We start from the raw sequence: 16,793 nt of genomic DNA, 5'->3' as shown, positions 1-16,793 counted from the left end.
GGCGCACCCTTACTCATCTCCAGAGAAGCCCAGCAATGCGAGTGCTCTGGAAAAGAGCAAATATCTGACTCTCCTTGGACAAACCTGGAAGTGGCACAATTAATATGTTTACTCAATGCAGTTAAGAGCATGCATCACTTGTAATAAGAAAAGCGCTGAACTTCTGCTTCAACTGCCAAATGAGAAGACACTGTTCTGTTTTTAATTCTTCAAACATAAAAGGAGTGATGGGCAAGGGAGAAGGAGCTCCATCTCCAGTTCTCACTGGAAGAAGTGGGTGCTAGAGGCCAGGCAGCATGGGCCACCCAAGAAGAGGCCTGGAAAAACGGGGCACCTCGCCTGCTCCCCGCCCAGGAGAAGCCTCGGCTGCTGTCCTCAGCCCAAGCCTCGGCTGCTGTCCTCAGCCCGCCAGGCCGTGCCAGTGCTAAGCAAGGGGTTGTGCAGCATGAGGTCTGCCCTGAGTAAAACAGACTGAAAACGGGCTCCAGTGACCAGCAAGCCTTGTCAACCTCAAGGGCAGAGAACTAACCAGTCAGGCCTCCCAGTGGCCCTCGCCCTGGTCTGGGCCATCCCCGAGGCCAGACCTCCAGGGAAGAGCCCAGAGGGCGGTCCTTGGCGCTCTCTGCCCCACAGTCCCATAGCCTCAACTGGCAGGGCCTGAATTCCGACTGTAAACCCCTCATCGGTGAAATTAACCTTCTCATAGGCTTACCCAATAAAATCCCACTGCCAGGGTTAGCAGGTCCCCTCCAAAACTCATGTGGAAATCCAATCACCATGACAACAGTATTAAGAGGTGGGACTTCTAAGAGCCAATCAGGCCGTGAGGGCAGGGCCTTCATCAACGAGTTAGGGTCCGAGTTAGGGTCCGTATCTTGGAACTGGGTTAGTTACTGCCTCAATGGATGTGATAGAAACGGGCTCAGCCCAATTCGCTCTCCCTTTCACACACTTCAAGGTAGCAGCAGACATTTTATCATTTATCACTATTTATCACAGAGCAGGGAGATTCTCAGCAGATGTGGTCCTACCTTGGGCCTCCCAGCCCCCAAACTGTGAGTCATGAACACTTCTACCATTATAATTTCTTTGGTGTTTAGAATTCTTGTCATAGCAACAGAAAACAAACTAAGATACCTACAAACATTACCAGGGGCAAAATTTTGCCCCAAGAGTTGCTTATTTTAAAAAAGGAATTCAAAGCCAGGCATGGTGATGCACGCTTGTAATCCCGGCACTTGGGAGGCTGAAACAGGAGGATCACAGGTTCACGGCCAGCCTCAGCTACTTAGTGAGGCCCTCCACAACTTAGTGAGACCCTGTTTCAAAATAAAGAATAAAAAAAATAGGGCTAGGGATGTAGCTTGGAGGTAGAATGTCCCTGGGTTCCATCCTCAGTAACGGAAAAAAAAAAAAAAAAAGGAAAAAGGAAAAGGAAAAGAAATTCAAAGTACAGAAAACAGTGGAATGTGTAGATGACATCTGGACCTTAAAAGTCTTCATAGGTAAAAATGTCAGTGTCAAGTAAAAAGGGCAATAGAGAATAATGTATATAGGGGAGTCAATGTTCTGCTTTTTAAGACTATATACATCTTTCAAACAATATGCATGTGTATTTTTTATACTAGAAGAAAGTCTAGCAGACACGACAAGACTTTTCTACCCATTTGCACTGTATTATTTAATTTCTACAACTCATAGGAAGGAAGTATTGAACACATTCTGTAAGTCGGTAGAGGATAACAGGTCGGTCTGTCTAGTCCAGGTAGGGCACTGTGATGGCTTTTAAAGTGTCAGGTAAAATCTTCCCAACTTGTAAAGCTAGAAGAGCCTGAAATTCAAACCAGTTACTTAACTGTCTCAAGGAAATTCATGACTCTGTTTTAAAAGCCCAAATGAGGGGAATTCCCTTACACAGGGAGAGAACCAACCCTCTGGGTAGACAAGGACAAACGGTGCATCAGCCAGTGGTCCCAGACCCTGGCAACAGCCTCAGCTGGGAACCTGTTGGAGGTGCAGGTACTCCGGTCTACCCACAGCTCCTGTTACGATCTGAATGTGTGTCCCCCCCAAAACCCTAACCCTAATGTGATGGAATTGGGGCTGGGGTTTTGGGAGTTGATTCCACCACCAGGTGAAGCCCCCAGGATGGATAAGAAGAGGAAGATATCCCCACAGCACCCTCTGCCTGCCCAGTGAGGACACAGCAAGAAGGTAGTCAGGTCAGAAAGAGGGTCCCTCCCTGCCAGGGACTGGAAGGGCCCGCACCTTGAGCTTGGACTTAACTGCCTTGGGAACCAGGAGAGAGAAATTCCTGTAGTTACAGCTGTCCAGTCTCTGGCACTCTGTTCTGGCAGCCTTAACTGATTACAACAGCCCAAGAATCAGAAGAACCGGGGCGGGGCGCCAACAGCACCCAGGGCTGGGAAGCTCTGCCGCGGGAGGCCCACCTTTGCACTTCTTTCTTGCTGAACTCCTCCTAAGACATTCCAATGCCTCAGTAAGTCAAAGAACGCAGTTCAACAAATGTCACGAATAACCCCTGTGCCAACGGTCCTCTGTGTCCAACAGTGACACCTGACTTCCTGGTGTCCCTTTTCCCAGAAAGAGGCGCCCTGATGACCTGTGCGTGCTTCCCGGCACCCGCCCACCTCGGGCCTGGTCACTGCACTGCTGGGTGACCTTCTCCAAGGTCCTGCCCCTGCCGTGTCCATGGGGCACTTCGCCCTTCTCACCAGCTGCTCTGTCCTGCTCAAGATTTTTAAGTTCTCCGAAGCATTTCAAGGACTGACTTCTAGTTACCAAAAGGTCTTGCTGGGCGTGGCAGCGCATACCTGTAATCCCAGTACTTGGGAGGCTCAGACAGGAGGATCAAAGATTTTAAGATAGCCTCTACAACTTAGGCCCTTAGCAACTGAGCAAAACCGTGTTTTCAAAATAAAAATATAAAATAAAACGGCCAGTGGTGTAGCTCGGAGGTAAAATGCCCTTGAGTTTTATCCCCAGTATCACTCCCCCCTCTCTTGAGCACGCACCCGGGGTACATATGTATACACGCGACACTGTGTTCTGTGAATTATTATGTAAGGTATTAAAAAGGAAACAAAAGTGTGATAATGTGATTGTTCCGCCATCTCTTTTCATAGCACCTCGTGGCGGGGGGGGGGGCTCCATGGGGCCCCCCTCCATGGCCCAATGCCTGCCTCACACAGCCTCACCCCAGCCCTCCACCTAAACCCAGAGCCCCATTCTACTCCATCCCCTGCCACCAACAAGAAGAACGGCGCACAGCCTTCCTACCCACTCCTGCCTTCTAGCGTCTTGTATCACGTCTGCATCTCCAGACCACGGAACAGTCTGATCATAAACAGACCTCCCTCTGATGGGCTGCAGGTGGCGCTGGTGACGCAGCTCACTCAGGACTAGCTGCAGTGTGCTGGGCTGGGCAGGGCTCTGGGCCTCACAGCGAAGCCCTGTGTGCACACTGGTGCCCCACTGCCTCTCCCGGAGGGTGCCCCGCGCTCCCACCCTGGGCTCCCCATACATGCACAGAGCGCCCTGCCCACATGCAGGCTCCCTCAGGGTTCCCTACCTGTGAGCCTGAGCGGGACACGGGGGACCCTCTATGCCGAGCCCTGCCCGCCACCCCATTCACACAGGCCCTCCCCTCACCCTCTTCTCCTGGTCTCTGCTCCCACCATCTCTCCACAGCCTGCACGGCCCCTCGATGGCCTCCTAGACCCTTCCCTTGAACCACTGCAGAGTCTGCGCCTCTGCGATGAGGCCAGGCCCGTCCTATCCATTCCGTGCATTACGCTGCAGGGTAAATATTAGAGAGCAATGAGGCCTGCAAGAGGAACTTTAACACAACCGACCTTAGAACCCCCAAACAAGCTTTAAGGTGAATCTTTAGAGCTCTAAATATCAAGTTCCTCCCCTCTCCATGAAAGCCGTGAGCACAACAGTTTGAAGGGCCAGAACTCTCCCTCTGGAAGCCCCACACACCATCTTCTCATCTGCACGAGGGCCAATATGATCTAAACCTACCTGATCTGTCAACCACTTAGATGAACTAGGAGGATCACTCCTAGAGAGACTTCCTCCAGGCTGGGGGTGTGGCTCAGGGATGCAGTGCTTCCCTAGCAGGAAGGAGGCCCTGGGTTCCGTCCCCAGCATGTGTGTACACACATACATACACACACACACACACACACACACACACACACACGTAAAACAGCAAATCACAGGAAAATCAAGGGTATAAACCCATTTGCATGTTAAAAGCACCTAAAAGATGGTTTACAAACAAGGTCACAAAGGAAACCATCTGGGTGACTTATATACACACACGCACTCCACTGACATCCTGCAACCGACACGGAGGGAAACTGGGTTAGACAGAAGAAAGACAGGCTTCCCCAATACTCCCAAATTGCGTGAATGTTAAAATTATTCAGTAAACTACGTCTCAGGGAGATACATAAACTAGCAATAACCCTTGCGCCTTACTATCCAAACTGAAAACTATCCTGAGCCACCCAGTACCCAGTTCCCAGTTTGTCCAATTCAACTTAGTACGCAGGAGCAACAATCCCACAGCCTGCAGAAAGAAGCTTCCTGTAAGTGTACATTAAGGTGTCCTGTAAAACGCACATTAATAAAAATTATGCAACTAATTCTTAGGGCTGGAATTAAGAATCACTAAGTCTGCAAATCTTTATCTGAGAAAAACCATGTTATTTCCGCCATTTTCAGCGGGACACAGGCAAGTTGAGTAAACACATCTCATTCATACCTATCAGTCGAGATTCTGGTCCACAATGTTACTGTGTAATAAGTAAACATTCAAAAGTCCCTTCAGCTGAAATACTCAAGGACAGCATCAAATTTAGAAAAGAGGGTATGAAGGAGAAAACCGAATGTCAGACCACTCCAGACCTCCCCAAAGTGAAAATGTACTTTGATTCTGCAAACATGGACAGATAAATGCTAAGTGACCAAAAAGCAAACACTCCCTCCGACCCTCCCTAGACTTCAGATGTCTGATAAGGAACAGAAAATGTTGCCACACTGCTTTGTTGTGGTCCCGTTTTCTCTCAAACAATGCAAAATGGAACAGACTTCCCCTGAGACTACCAAATGATATATAACTTCTTAGTTTTCTGATGGAAAGAGAGAGAGAGAGAGAGAGAGAGAGAGAGAGAGAGAGAGAGAAAAGAGAAGAGGAGAGGAGAGGAGAGGGAGTGTAGGAGCACACAAGCATGGAAGGGAGAGAAATTCCAGCCCACCCAGCATCAAAGGAGCCGGGTGCAGGAAGTGTAAGGAGAGCAGTCACAGCCTCGCCTTCCCCACTGCCATTTCCTGCAACGCTCCACTCGCCGAGCTCCATTTCTGCAGGCGCACAGTGCAAGCACCCTGCACTCTTCCCCGGAGCCATCACTTCTCAATAAAACCAGAAGGCAGGAGCGGCACGTGTGCGTCCAGCCCAGCCCAGCCCAGCGCAGGCCTCTCCAGCACCAGTTGCCAAGTCGGCGACACCTGCTGAAAACTGCTGCCGAAGGCGCTGCGGCAAACGCCGCCTTGCCACCTTGTCCTTCGCCACCGGCTTCACAGGAACGCCGCTGCCACCGGCGAGTTTGAGAATAACCCTGGATGAGCCTATTTTTAGAATAACCGGGGCAAAGAAAGCTGGAGACAGCAGACATTCGTGGGGAGGAGAAAGTTAGAATCAGATCACTCATCACAACTTCTCTATCAGCTAACCAGAGCCAGGCGGCTCAGATACAGCATCAAGTGTAAAGCTGTATCCATTTCTTTTAGTAAGAAGGCATATGATTAAGAATAAGATGGGTTAGAGTGATTACATATTAAGGATGAAAAAAGGCAGAGTGTGTGTGTGTGTGTGTGTGTGTGTGTGTGTGTGTGTGTGTGTTTTAAGGGTCGAACCTAGAGACAGTCTACCTTCATGCTACATTCTCAGCTCTTTTGGTTATTTTGAAACAGGGTCTCACCAAGTTGCTGATGTTGGCCACAAACAGGCGATCCTCCTGTCTCAGCCTCCCAAGTCCACAGATGTCTCAGCCACCACGCCCACCGAGAAATATTCTTAAAATGGATTATGACTAGCCAAGTGTGGTGGCGCACGCTTGTAATCCCGGCATTTGGGAGGCTGAGACCAGAGGATCGCAGTTCAAAGCCAGCCTCAGCTACTCAGTGAGGCCCTCTGCAACTTAGTGAGACCCTGTTTCAAAATAAAGAATAAAAAATAGGGCTGAGGGTGTAGCTCAGAGGTTAAATGTCCCTAGGATCCATCCCTAGGACCCCCCTCCTCCACACACAAAAAGAAATGTTTTATGACTTTGGCTAATTTTGCTGCTTGCTGTTGACAAGTCTCCTTGGTAACCGCTACTGGGTCTTCAGGTGGAATACCCGTGAGAAGCTTGATAGAAATGAAAGTCATGAAAACTTACATGAAAGAAATTACGAAAACTTTCCTGAGGGCCAAGAAGAAGGATGTGCCTAAATGAAAAGGCGGGCATTATATCCAGATGGGAACGTATTTTAACATAGTAAGTGACGAGCACTGTGGTCTTCATCCTCGCTGAACTTCACTCTCTCCAGTTTGGTTGTCACCCACTGAGCACCTTCTTTCCCTATTTGCACGTTATTTTGTAATTTTTAAATGGAGCTTTGAAGTCTTATAGATGGTTTGATAGGTCGAGTCCCCCCTACCCTCCCCCACATGACCCTTCAGAGGGGAGACAAACCCTGGAAGCCAGAAGCGGAGATATCGTGAGGCTCCAGGTGTCACGAGACTCCAAACATCGTGACAGACTCCAGGGTCTGCGAGACTACAGATGTCCGAGAGAATCGGCACGAGAGAATCGGTGCTTCCGCTCGCCACACAACTCCGCCAGCAGACCAGGACTATGTGCTCAATTCTTCAGACACGTGGCCCATCGTCCCTTTCCCGCCTGCTGACTCCCCGGAGGGTGCTGGGTTGGGTCCAAATAAAGCAGTGGTCTCTGATAACCCCGTTGGTGTTCTTACCCCCCTCCTAAACTCCCTAACTCTATTTTCATTCATTCGTGGCTGAGGTCGCCTTTTCATTTTGTGTTCAAAAGGGGTGGAGTGGGAAAGTACATGGCACAGGAATCTCTGAGGACCATCTCTCTAAACCACAGTACCCGGGGCGTGACCCGGATCCACGCTATGTGAAAACAACGGCCTACTGTCTGGCCTGCAGAAGGAAATTCTGATGCACGCTACAACACAACACGGATGAACCTGGAAGGCATTATACAAAGTGCAATAAGCCAGTCACAAAAGGAACAAGTACTGTGTGACCCCCAAGGTCAAATTCACAGAAACAGGAAGTATAACAGTGGTTGTCTGGGGCTGGGGCAGTGGAGTATCAGGAGCCACTTTGCAGGTGTAGGTAAACAGTTTGCAGGTGTAGATAAAAAATTTGCAGGTGTAGATAAACAGTCTGAGGAGGCAAAAAAAAGTTCTGGAGATCAGCCGCGTAACAATGTGGATGGACTTAGCACTACAGAGTACTCTTAAAAATGGCCAGTGGAGGCTGGGGTGCGGCTCAATGCTACAGCATATGCTCAGAGCATGCAAGAAGCTCTGGGTTTCATTCCCATCACTGGGGGCAAATGGTTACTAAAATGGTAAAATTTATGTTATGTGTATTTTACCACGCGTTTTCTTTAAAAGCCCATTTGTCTAAGCTACCGGATGGGGTAGGAGCAGCGTTAAGGTTCCTTTGGGTCCCTTTACACAATCACAGAATCCCTGCGGCTGGATTAAAACCCAGGTCAGGATAGGGAACATCTCCCTGCCCCAGTGTTCTCATCCCTAAAACAGGGAGTTCATTGGCCCCCGCAAGTCCTCACAGTAGGCCAAGGGGTAACTGCAGCCTGCCATGCTTTCTGCTCAGCTCAGGGGCTGCGTCAGCCCCTGCTGGATGGGTGGGGCTGGAGGGGGAGGTAGAGGTCAGGGGAACTCTAAGGAGGGCAGAGAGAACCTTAAGTGTGTGCGGATCGGGGCCACCCTGTGCTAAAAACCTGAGAGACATTTTATATTTCAGGTAATTAAGATGCAGTAGGATGAAGGCAGCAGGTAACTAGGGGTTAAATTCTGTATAATAGCAAAGGAGAGAAGATCCCGACTTGTCCACATCTGAGTTCTGCTGAGAGCAGGGTAACAAGGATCCTTTATTAACAGCCCAGGACCATTAGCACAAGAATTACCACTGCTCCCCGGTGAGTGTCCGATTCTTTCTATTGATTACAACAGAGCAGTCCTACACCTCCAGTCTTCCACTGCAGACAGATGTCAGCTAACATCTTTAAAATACATACATGGAAGCTGGACAGCTACATGCCACCACGCCCAGCTTACACTATTTAGTTAAACCTAGAAACAGGAATGTTTTAATTTTGAAAATAGTACAAAAAATGTTCAAAGATACTATGAATAACACTCCAAGATCTTTCCACCCTGACAAAACTTTCATTTTCAGACTCCCTCTCAAAAAGGCTACTTTGAAGTTCAAATGTTTTGCTTCACTTAGCTTGGTCAGGACAACTCTAAGACGCTTAACCTGGAAGTCAAGCTGATAGATTCATTCAAACCTCACTCCCCGACCTTTTCTACCCGAAAGGGCCAGGTCACATCGGAAGAGATCCCACTTACAGCTGTCACTACCCTTCCTGCTTGGGGTCCCTTCCTAGGTCAGATGACTCTAAAACACCCACACAGAGCTGCTTTTCCCATGTGGCTCGCCTCTCTAGACAAATCCTTTCCACAAATAATTGTATGTGTGTGTGTGTTTTTTTAAACCTGCAAGGCATAAGAGAACCTGGCAGTTCCAGCAAGGTAGAGGGCTTGCCCCAAGCTATGAGGTGGCTTAAATCAGGTCAACTGAAGCCAACTTTTCCAAAAAAGGACGAACACTGAATCATCTCCTCCCACATTTTCCAGCCAGGTCAGTCCTAGGACCCTTCACACTTGTAAGACATAAGGAAAAAACAAAAAAACAAAAAACACCAACCACACAGAGAATCAGCCACCCGGCCTCACCTCTAGACAACTGTTCACGAAAGCCCAGCAACTTCACACCAGACACTCCTGACTTCCTGCCGTCTCAGTCAGCTCAGGCTGCTATAACAAAATACCATACTCGTGTGGCTTATGATTAAGCCAAGAACAAAGTGCTGGCAGATTCAGCATCAGGCGATGGTGGGAGTGGAAAGGCAGCTCTCTGGGGCACTAATCCCATCCCTGGGGGCTCCAACCCGTGGCCTCATCACGTCCCAAGGTTCTACTTTCTAAATCATTGCCCTGGGAATGAGACTTCAACATGGGAATTGGGAGAGACACAAATGCTTGGCCCTGGCCTACACGGATGCCAACATCTGCAAAAGAAGGCTCACAGGAGAGATGCACAGAGGGCAGCACAATGTCCAGGCTGGACCGGCTGCCTCCCACTCCCCTGCCGAGGCAAAACCAGTCACACTCTGCCCTGCCCCAGTGTTTGGATATTTAAGGCATGTTCATCACAATCTGTCCTTTCTCACACCTCAATTTTCACCAGACGTTTAACGCATCAGAGTCCAATTTACATCAGGTCAGATGTCCATGTTTTACCTTAATGGGCATCCAGGGTTCCTATTCATAGTTTCCCACCACCTGATCTGGCCTCCCCTTCACTATGACTCCACTGTCCAGATCATACCCATTTATCTGCTAAATGCCCCCCACCCCGCCTCAAGGGCACCCCTGTTTTTCAATGTCCTGGGTCTCCTGTATCTCACGGCATTTGGTACTTTATTTAAGAATAAAGTTTCTTAAGAACTAGGTGGGGAAATAGGAAGATCGCCAGGTTCCAAGCCCTGCTTTTACTCACAGAATAATCCTGATACCAAATGCGTGAGCTTTACCTACACCCACAACCCATTCTCCAGCTATCCAGACACCAACTCGGGTGCCCAACAATTGGATTCAGCTCTGACACCAATAATCTGAAGCACAGACCCCGCAGGCTGAGGGCTCCACCCCACCCGACAGACCCCTTCTCTCAACAAGTGCAGTCCCAGGCTTATGAACTTCTGAACAACCAGCTACACGTTCAGTGTTCCTGGCCTCCTCCAGTTCAAGAATTCACTAGAACAGTTCATAAAACTCCTCAGGGAAATGCCTGACAGACCTGTGGTCCTCTGGCTTCAGCTTCCCAGGTACTGAGATGACAGCTGTGCACCGCTGTATCCAGTTGGTTTACGCATATTAAACAATGAGAGAGAGAAAAAAGCAAACTCTAAAACTGAACAAAAACAGGAAAAAAAAATGAACCTATCTTGTATTAGGCAAAGAAAAAAATAGCATTTCAAGTAACTTTTGAACCCCAGACTCTTAACTATATATCTTTAGTCTAAGGACAAAAAGAACAACAAAGAAATATTAGATGTTCTTGAGTTTCTTATTGACAGTGGTATTGATGTGGCAAGTTCGAAACTACAGGCGCTCCTTGACTCACAGTAGGCTGCATCATGATAAATTCACTGTAAATTGAAAGTGCATTTAATCCAACATCCTCCCTCGCTCAGCAACACAGCTGAGCGAGGGACACAGCCATAATGTGTTGGTAGATTCCGTTTGTGATGCGCTGACTGGGAGCTGTGGCTGGCTGGCACTGCCCAGGATCATGAGAGAACCATGCGGCACATCGGTAGACAAGGCAGATCCAAATTCAAGATCTGGGGCCTGCTTTCTACTGAATCCACAGAGCTTTAGCAACACTGTAAAGCTGAAAAATCACACACTGGACTATGTATAAATACAATGATGTTGGCAACAAAATTTTCATTGCAGGCAAAAGGAAATGGTAAATGGAATGGGAGAAAGTAAGGAAGGCACCCCTCATGTTAGCTGGGAGTGGAGGTGCACACCTGTTATCACAGCTACTCCTCGGGATGCTGAGGCAGGAGGATTGAAATTTCGAGGCCAGCCTGGGCAACTTAGGCCCTGTCAAAAAGTAGAGATAGGGATATAGGTCAGTGGTAGAGTGCCACTGGGTTCAATTCCCATACTATAAAAAAAAAAAAGAAAAAAGAAAAAAAGAAGCCTGTCATGTTGAGATTTAAGCTGGGGGTATTGACAAAAACTTGTGATTGGAAAAAACATTTGCATTTCCTGGGACTGCCTATTAACACAGCCGGGAGCAAAGCCAACTCATTGCAATGGGTACAACTAAGGCTCAGACCTTGGTTTCTAAATAACCTGTCCACTTTAAGGAAACAAGACTGCTTGGAAAAAGAGCTCCTTCCAGATGTGGGGCAGGGGAAGAGCAAGATGAGCCTGGAGCATCAAAAATCAGTGCTCAAAGATTAGAAGAATCCATGAGAGCTGGGGGTAGTAGCACATACTTGTAATTCCAGTATTTGGGAGGCTAAGACAAGAGGATCACAGGTTTGTGGCCCTTTGAAATTTAGGGTTAGAGGTGTATCTTGGAGCTAGAATGCCCCTGGGTTCAATCCCAGTACCACAAACAAACAAACAAACAAAAGGAGAAGAGGCGGTGGTGGCTGTGTGGACATAGGGCAAAGACTGGAGTTATGGAGGCACAAGGCAAGAAATGTCGGGAGCCATGAGGAGTCTTAGAGGGAGTGCAGCCTGCCAACGCTGACTTCAGACACTGGTCTCTAGAACCGTGACGATCAATTCCTCTTGTTCTAAGCCACCTACTTTGGGCTAATTCCTCATAGCAGCCACAGAAACTAATAGAGAGAATGAGAACAGAAAGAGGATAGAAAGTTCTTTTCACAAGAATGATAGTTATAGAGGATCTTTACTAAACTAGAAAATCACCATTTGGAATCTCCAAGATGAAAACTGGTCCAGGCAAGGATGCTGAAGGCACTGCCTGGAGAACAAGACATGGACAGTCTCAAGAGTCACCTCACTGATGGTGTCCTGGGAGATGCACCGTTACAATAAAGCAATGTGGCCACAAACCGTGGTGCAAACTTACCATCTCAGCAACTCGGGGAGGCAGGAAGAGCACACATTCAGGGCCAGCCTGGGCAATTTAGTGAGAGCCTGTCTCAAAATAAAAATTCAAAAGGGCTGGGGATGTAGGTCGCTGATAAAGCATACCTGGAAGAATATTGGAATTTTTTTTTTAATTCTTTCAACAGAAAAGGCAGAATACGAAAATGTTCAAAATAAAAGGTTGAAGGTTCAAAACAGTTTCCAGGCTGGCATGGTGTGGGCATGGGGTAGAATTCTAGAAAGCTGCGAGGAAGGAACCCAGGCAGATTCTCCTGCTCAGGTAAATCTAGGCGTATGGCAGACGGAGTCTGTTTTTAGCTCCGTTCTCTCCCTTGAGTCAGCTGGTGTCATGACAGTGTCTAAGTCGCTGCCTATCTTCTAGGGCAGCCGGTCAGGAAATGTTTCCTGAGTGAATTTGTGAGGACGGTCTCTAATCATGTCGACGTGCATTACATTAGGTGCAGAACTGTGCTGGACATAGTGAACCTCCCAACCCCAGAAAAGTTTCAAGTCTGTAATCACAAGTGCAAAGTTAAAGCACATAAAACACTCTGTTATATGGTTTTTAAGATTTTTTTGGTCTTTTTAGAGTAATAGTGACAGATAAGGAAGGTGCCCCACTGAGATGTCACGACAAGAGAGACCCATGGCTGGGCGTGGTGGCTCATGCTTGTAATCCCAGCACTTAGGAGGCTAAGACAGGAGGATCACAGTTTGCAGCTTGCCTCAGCTACTTAGTGAGGCCCTTTGCAACTCAGTGAGACCCTGTTTTAAAATAAAGAATAAAAAATAGGGCTGGGGGTATAGCGTGGAGGTAGAATGCCCCTGGGTTCAATCCCCAGTACCACAAAAAATAGAAGAAAAAAAAAAGAGAAACCCAAGACACACCCAAAAGTTCGTGAATATTACTAGATAGTGCAACTCTACTTTTCAAGACCTAAAGGCAAAAAGATAATGGCTTTTAAACCCCACTAAATGTCAGAATAATTTTTTTTTGTTTTGTTTTTGTTGTTGTTCCTGCTTAAGGAACAAAGCTATATGGACGGGGAAGCTGAAAAAGGAGAATCAGCAACGAAGTGTTGCTGAAAGGTAGAGAGAAGATGGATGAGGGCAGAGAAGACGGGAGGGAGGCGGGGAGCGACATGAGCTGACTGTCACTGAAAAGGGGGCAGAAGTGGTGGGGCTCTGTCCTCATTAAGGAAAAGATGTGTGTGCATGGGTAAGCACTCATGAGCAGTATAAGTCAGACTGTCTCTGACACACACACACACACACACACACACACACACACACACACACAGCCTGGTAGAGAAGTGTAATCTGACAGCAAGAAGGGAGGAACCTCTGGGCCACACACTAACAACAAAGAATGGGAAAGATGTAAAACTCACAGAACCTGAGTTCTGCCTGAGGAGCAGAAAGGGCAGGCTGTTTCTATTTCTAGAAGGCAGACTGATGATGGTGTGCAAAATTGGGAGTATGAAGAGTGGTTTCAAAACAGAGATGAGATTTTTATTCCTAACAGGAGGGCAAGATTATTCACCAGCAGCAGAAATAGCAATCGTAAGCCGGGCGTGGTGGCACACGCTTGTAATCCCAGCATTTGGGAGGCTGAGACAGGAGGATCGCGGTTTCCTGACAGCCTCAGCTACTTAATGAGGACCCTTGCAACTCAGTGAGACCCTGTTTCAAAATAAAGAATTAAAAATAGGGCTAGAGGTGTGGCTTGGAGGTGGAATGCCCCTGGGTTTCATCCCCAATTTAAAAAAAAAAAAATCATAGAATCACAAGTGTCACTGTTGACAAACTACATTTTTAGCATCCTTGGCCACTAGCAATCAGAAGCCCCGAAACACTTTCCCTACAGAGCAGCTCAGACTCACCATCACCACTCATTATTAATGTTGCCTCCACTCCAGTCTTAAAATCCTCATGGCAAAATAATCGCCCATTCTGTGAGCTGGACGGAACCCTCCAGGCCTGTCTGCTCTGGCCCTGTCTGCCTGGGCGGCCCAATCGCTGTACTGCGATTCCACACTCTGAAGACTTGTTTTCATTCTTAGAATACTCCCTGCTGTTGGCTGCCGCAGGACCTCTGCACATGCTGTTCCTTCTGCAACACATTCCCTCCGATGCCTCCTCTGTGAATAGCTCCATACCCTTCATTTTCAGCTCACACCTTGACTGCTCAGGAAAGCAGGCATCCCCGATGGCTCCCACTCAGAAGTCCCTCTCAGGAGGGCTCATGTACTCGGTTTCCTTCACATCACTTTGCAATCTCTTCTTCATCTGGCTACTTATCCAACTCATGCCCACCTCTTTCTTGGCCAGTGGTTCTCAAAGGAGAGTCCCCAGACCATATAGCAAGACAATCAGGTCAGAACCTATTAGAAATGCTTACTTTCCAGGACACATATCAGACCTACCGAATGAGAAACTTGAGACAGCGAGTCTTTGAAAATTCCAGGTGATGTATATTGAAAAGTCTAAGAACCCTGCCCCTGGCTAACAGACTTACCTTCTGTGCCATCATGGCAAAGACCAGTGTTTCTGCACACCATGGTGCAGCAGAGGACAGTTAAGGACTGAGGGACTGAGGAGGATTTGCTGGTGGAATGAATGACTTCCTATGGCTCCATAAGTCCCTTGCCTTATTAGTTCTAAGCCCCTATGTCTAATTCTAGACTGGCTCTCCAAAGTTTCCCATCCGTATGACCATCCGTGCATTTCCTAATCTCTCTTGGCCTCTCCCATTTTCTCACCCCAAATATGCGAATAATCATGGAGCCCATTTCCTTGAGTTGTTGAGATAATTAAATAGGACAATGGACCTCAGAATCCTACCTGCACGTACACAGTTAAGCACTCAACGAATTTAGGCATTATAATTATTGTCACAATGATAATAATTCAACCCAAAGTGCTGCTCATCTTGGCACTCAGTCTTTCTCAATCCTGACCATATACACTTCAGGCTAGCTCTTAACTTTCTTGCAAAACTACTCACATCTAACACCCATTCAGGCTTTAAACTAGCAACCGGGAGCCCTGCAAGCTTCCTGGCTCCACCTCCTGGAACAACTAAACTGTAGCAGACAGGCTGGGTTTTACTGTCTTCCTATCAGTCACTTTCCTAAGTACCCACTCTCCTGAGAGTCAGACCTAGGTCACTCAACCAGTCAGCAGCTGGTTTCTTTTCAGTGTGTGTGTGTCTGGGTGCGCAGGGTTCAAACATCTCGAACACGGGAGCTAATTTTAGTCCAATTTTGGAACTTGGTGAAGCGTTCATTAATAGTAGCAATCATTTCCTCTCTGAATAGATATTTAAAGGGGAGGAGGACTTTTGCTCCCCCTAAGAAGCAGAGGGCCCACCACCCACCTGCAAAGTGGCCCTTTTGCCCACTCTTCAGACAAGAAGCTGTGAGTGAGGGCAGAAAAGATAACCGCACACCCCAAAGCTGCGGATACACCCCACCAGGTCCTCGGCGTTGTACCTCCCTGCGGGGCCGGTCCGCAGTGCCGCCTCGCCCTGGGGGTCACCTGGCACCTAGATGACGTGCGCCTGGACCCCTGGGCGCGGCCGCGGGGGCTGGCAACACTTGGCTCTCCCAGAATTAAATGCTGAGTAATTTTCCTGCGGAGCAAAGAGTCGTCGCGAGGACTCTGCCAATGGCAACAGTATTTTTATCCTACTTAACAAACACCGTCGTCGCGCGCCCGCGGGTGTTTCCAAGGGTGTCCCCGCGCGACTCTCTCCGGAATCGCCGGCCGGGGCCCTGGACGTGGACAGCAGTGCCACCGCCGAGTCCCGTGCTATGGGTCGGGGGGGGGGGCAGCCAGCCGAGGCCGGCGGGGCCCGCGCTCACGGCGCCCGGGGCAAAGGGCCCTGCACCCGGGCCTCGGGTCTGAGCCCAAGTTGTCCCGCAGCTCTGCTGCAAAAGTAGCAAAGAGGGGAAACAGGAAGCGCCGGGAGCGCCCGGGACCCGGAGAGGCGCGGGCTGCAGGGCCGCCCCGGAGCCGCACACAACCCGCCGCCCAGCACACAGCCCCTGGTCCCCGCAGCGGCGCGGGGCAATGAATGGGGCTCCCGGGCCAGCGCGGGGGCGCACTCACAGGCGACGTAGGCGATCAGGGCGATGCCTATCAGCAGCTTCATCCTCCTACGGTTGACGGCAGAGACTAGGCGCAGCAGCGCCTTGCTCACCATCCCCGGCAGCCGCGCGGATCCAGGGCGCTGCCGCGCGGGGGCCCGCCTGCTGCACAATGCGCCGCGGCGGCGGCGGCGGCGGCGGCCCGGGAGAGCCCCGCCCCCGCCGCGCGCGCGGCCCCGCCCCCAAGCGCCGGGCTTCCTGCCGGCAGGACCACTGCGCACGCGCAGCTCCGCCCCTGACGCTGGCTCCGCCCCGCGTCCGCCCCGCCCCTTCACCGCCTCTCCCCGCATGCGCAGTAGCTCCGGGTCGCGCCTTGGTTTTCGAAGAATGTAGCTGGGAGGGCAGGCGGGGCTGGCGCGGCGCCTGCGCATGCGCATGCTGGGAGTATTTGCTAGGCGCTAGGTGGAGAGCTGGGACTCGGGTGCAGCTGGCTCCAGGGTGTGAAGGTGCATCCCCGAGCTAGAGCGCCAAGCCGAGCTCTCCTGGTGCCCGAACCCGATGGAACCCGAACCTGCAGAGTTGCCAGGAAACGAAACATTTATTTATGCCCAGTGTGGCGTGTCCTTGAAGTTCTTTGAATGCCAC

At 49.5% G+C, this 16,793-nt stretch overlaps 1 protein-coding gene across 5 annotated transcripts in view; it reads right to left on the bottom strand.

Moving 5' to 3' along the window:
• UXS1 (UDP-glucuronate decarboxylase 1) overlaps nt 1-16,264 on the bottom strand; it is a gene marked incomplete at both ends in the record, with an annotated part of 83,718 nt that extends 67,454 nt beyond the window's left edge. For all 5 annotated transcript variants that reach the window (XM_080711509.1, XM_080711510.1, XM_080711512.1 and 2 more), the window contains one exon: nt 16,171-16,264. In XM_080711509.1, the coding sequence (XP_080567635.1) occupies nt 16,171-16,264 (94 nt within the window). The remainder of the gene's footprint in view (nt 1-16,170) is intronic.
• Between the last annotated feature and the right edge of the window lie 529 nt (nt 16,265-16,793).

Source organism: Muscardinus avellanarius, assembly GCF_963383645.1.
Source record: "Muscardinus avellanarius genome assembly, chromosome: 15".
Classification (NCBI taxonomy): Eukaryota; Metazoa; Chordata; class Mammalia; order Rodentia; family Gliridae; genus Muscardinus; species Muscardinus avellanarius.
The sequence above is the reverse complement of the archived record's forward strand: the minus strand, read 5'-3'. Positions and strand labels throughout refer to the sequence as shown.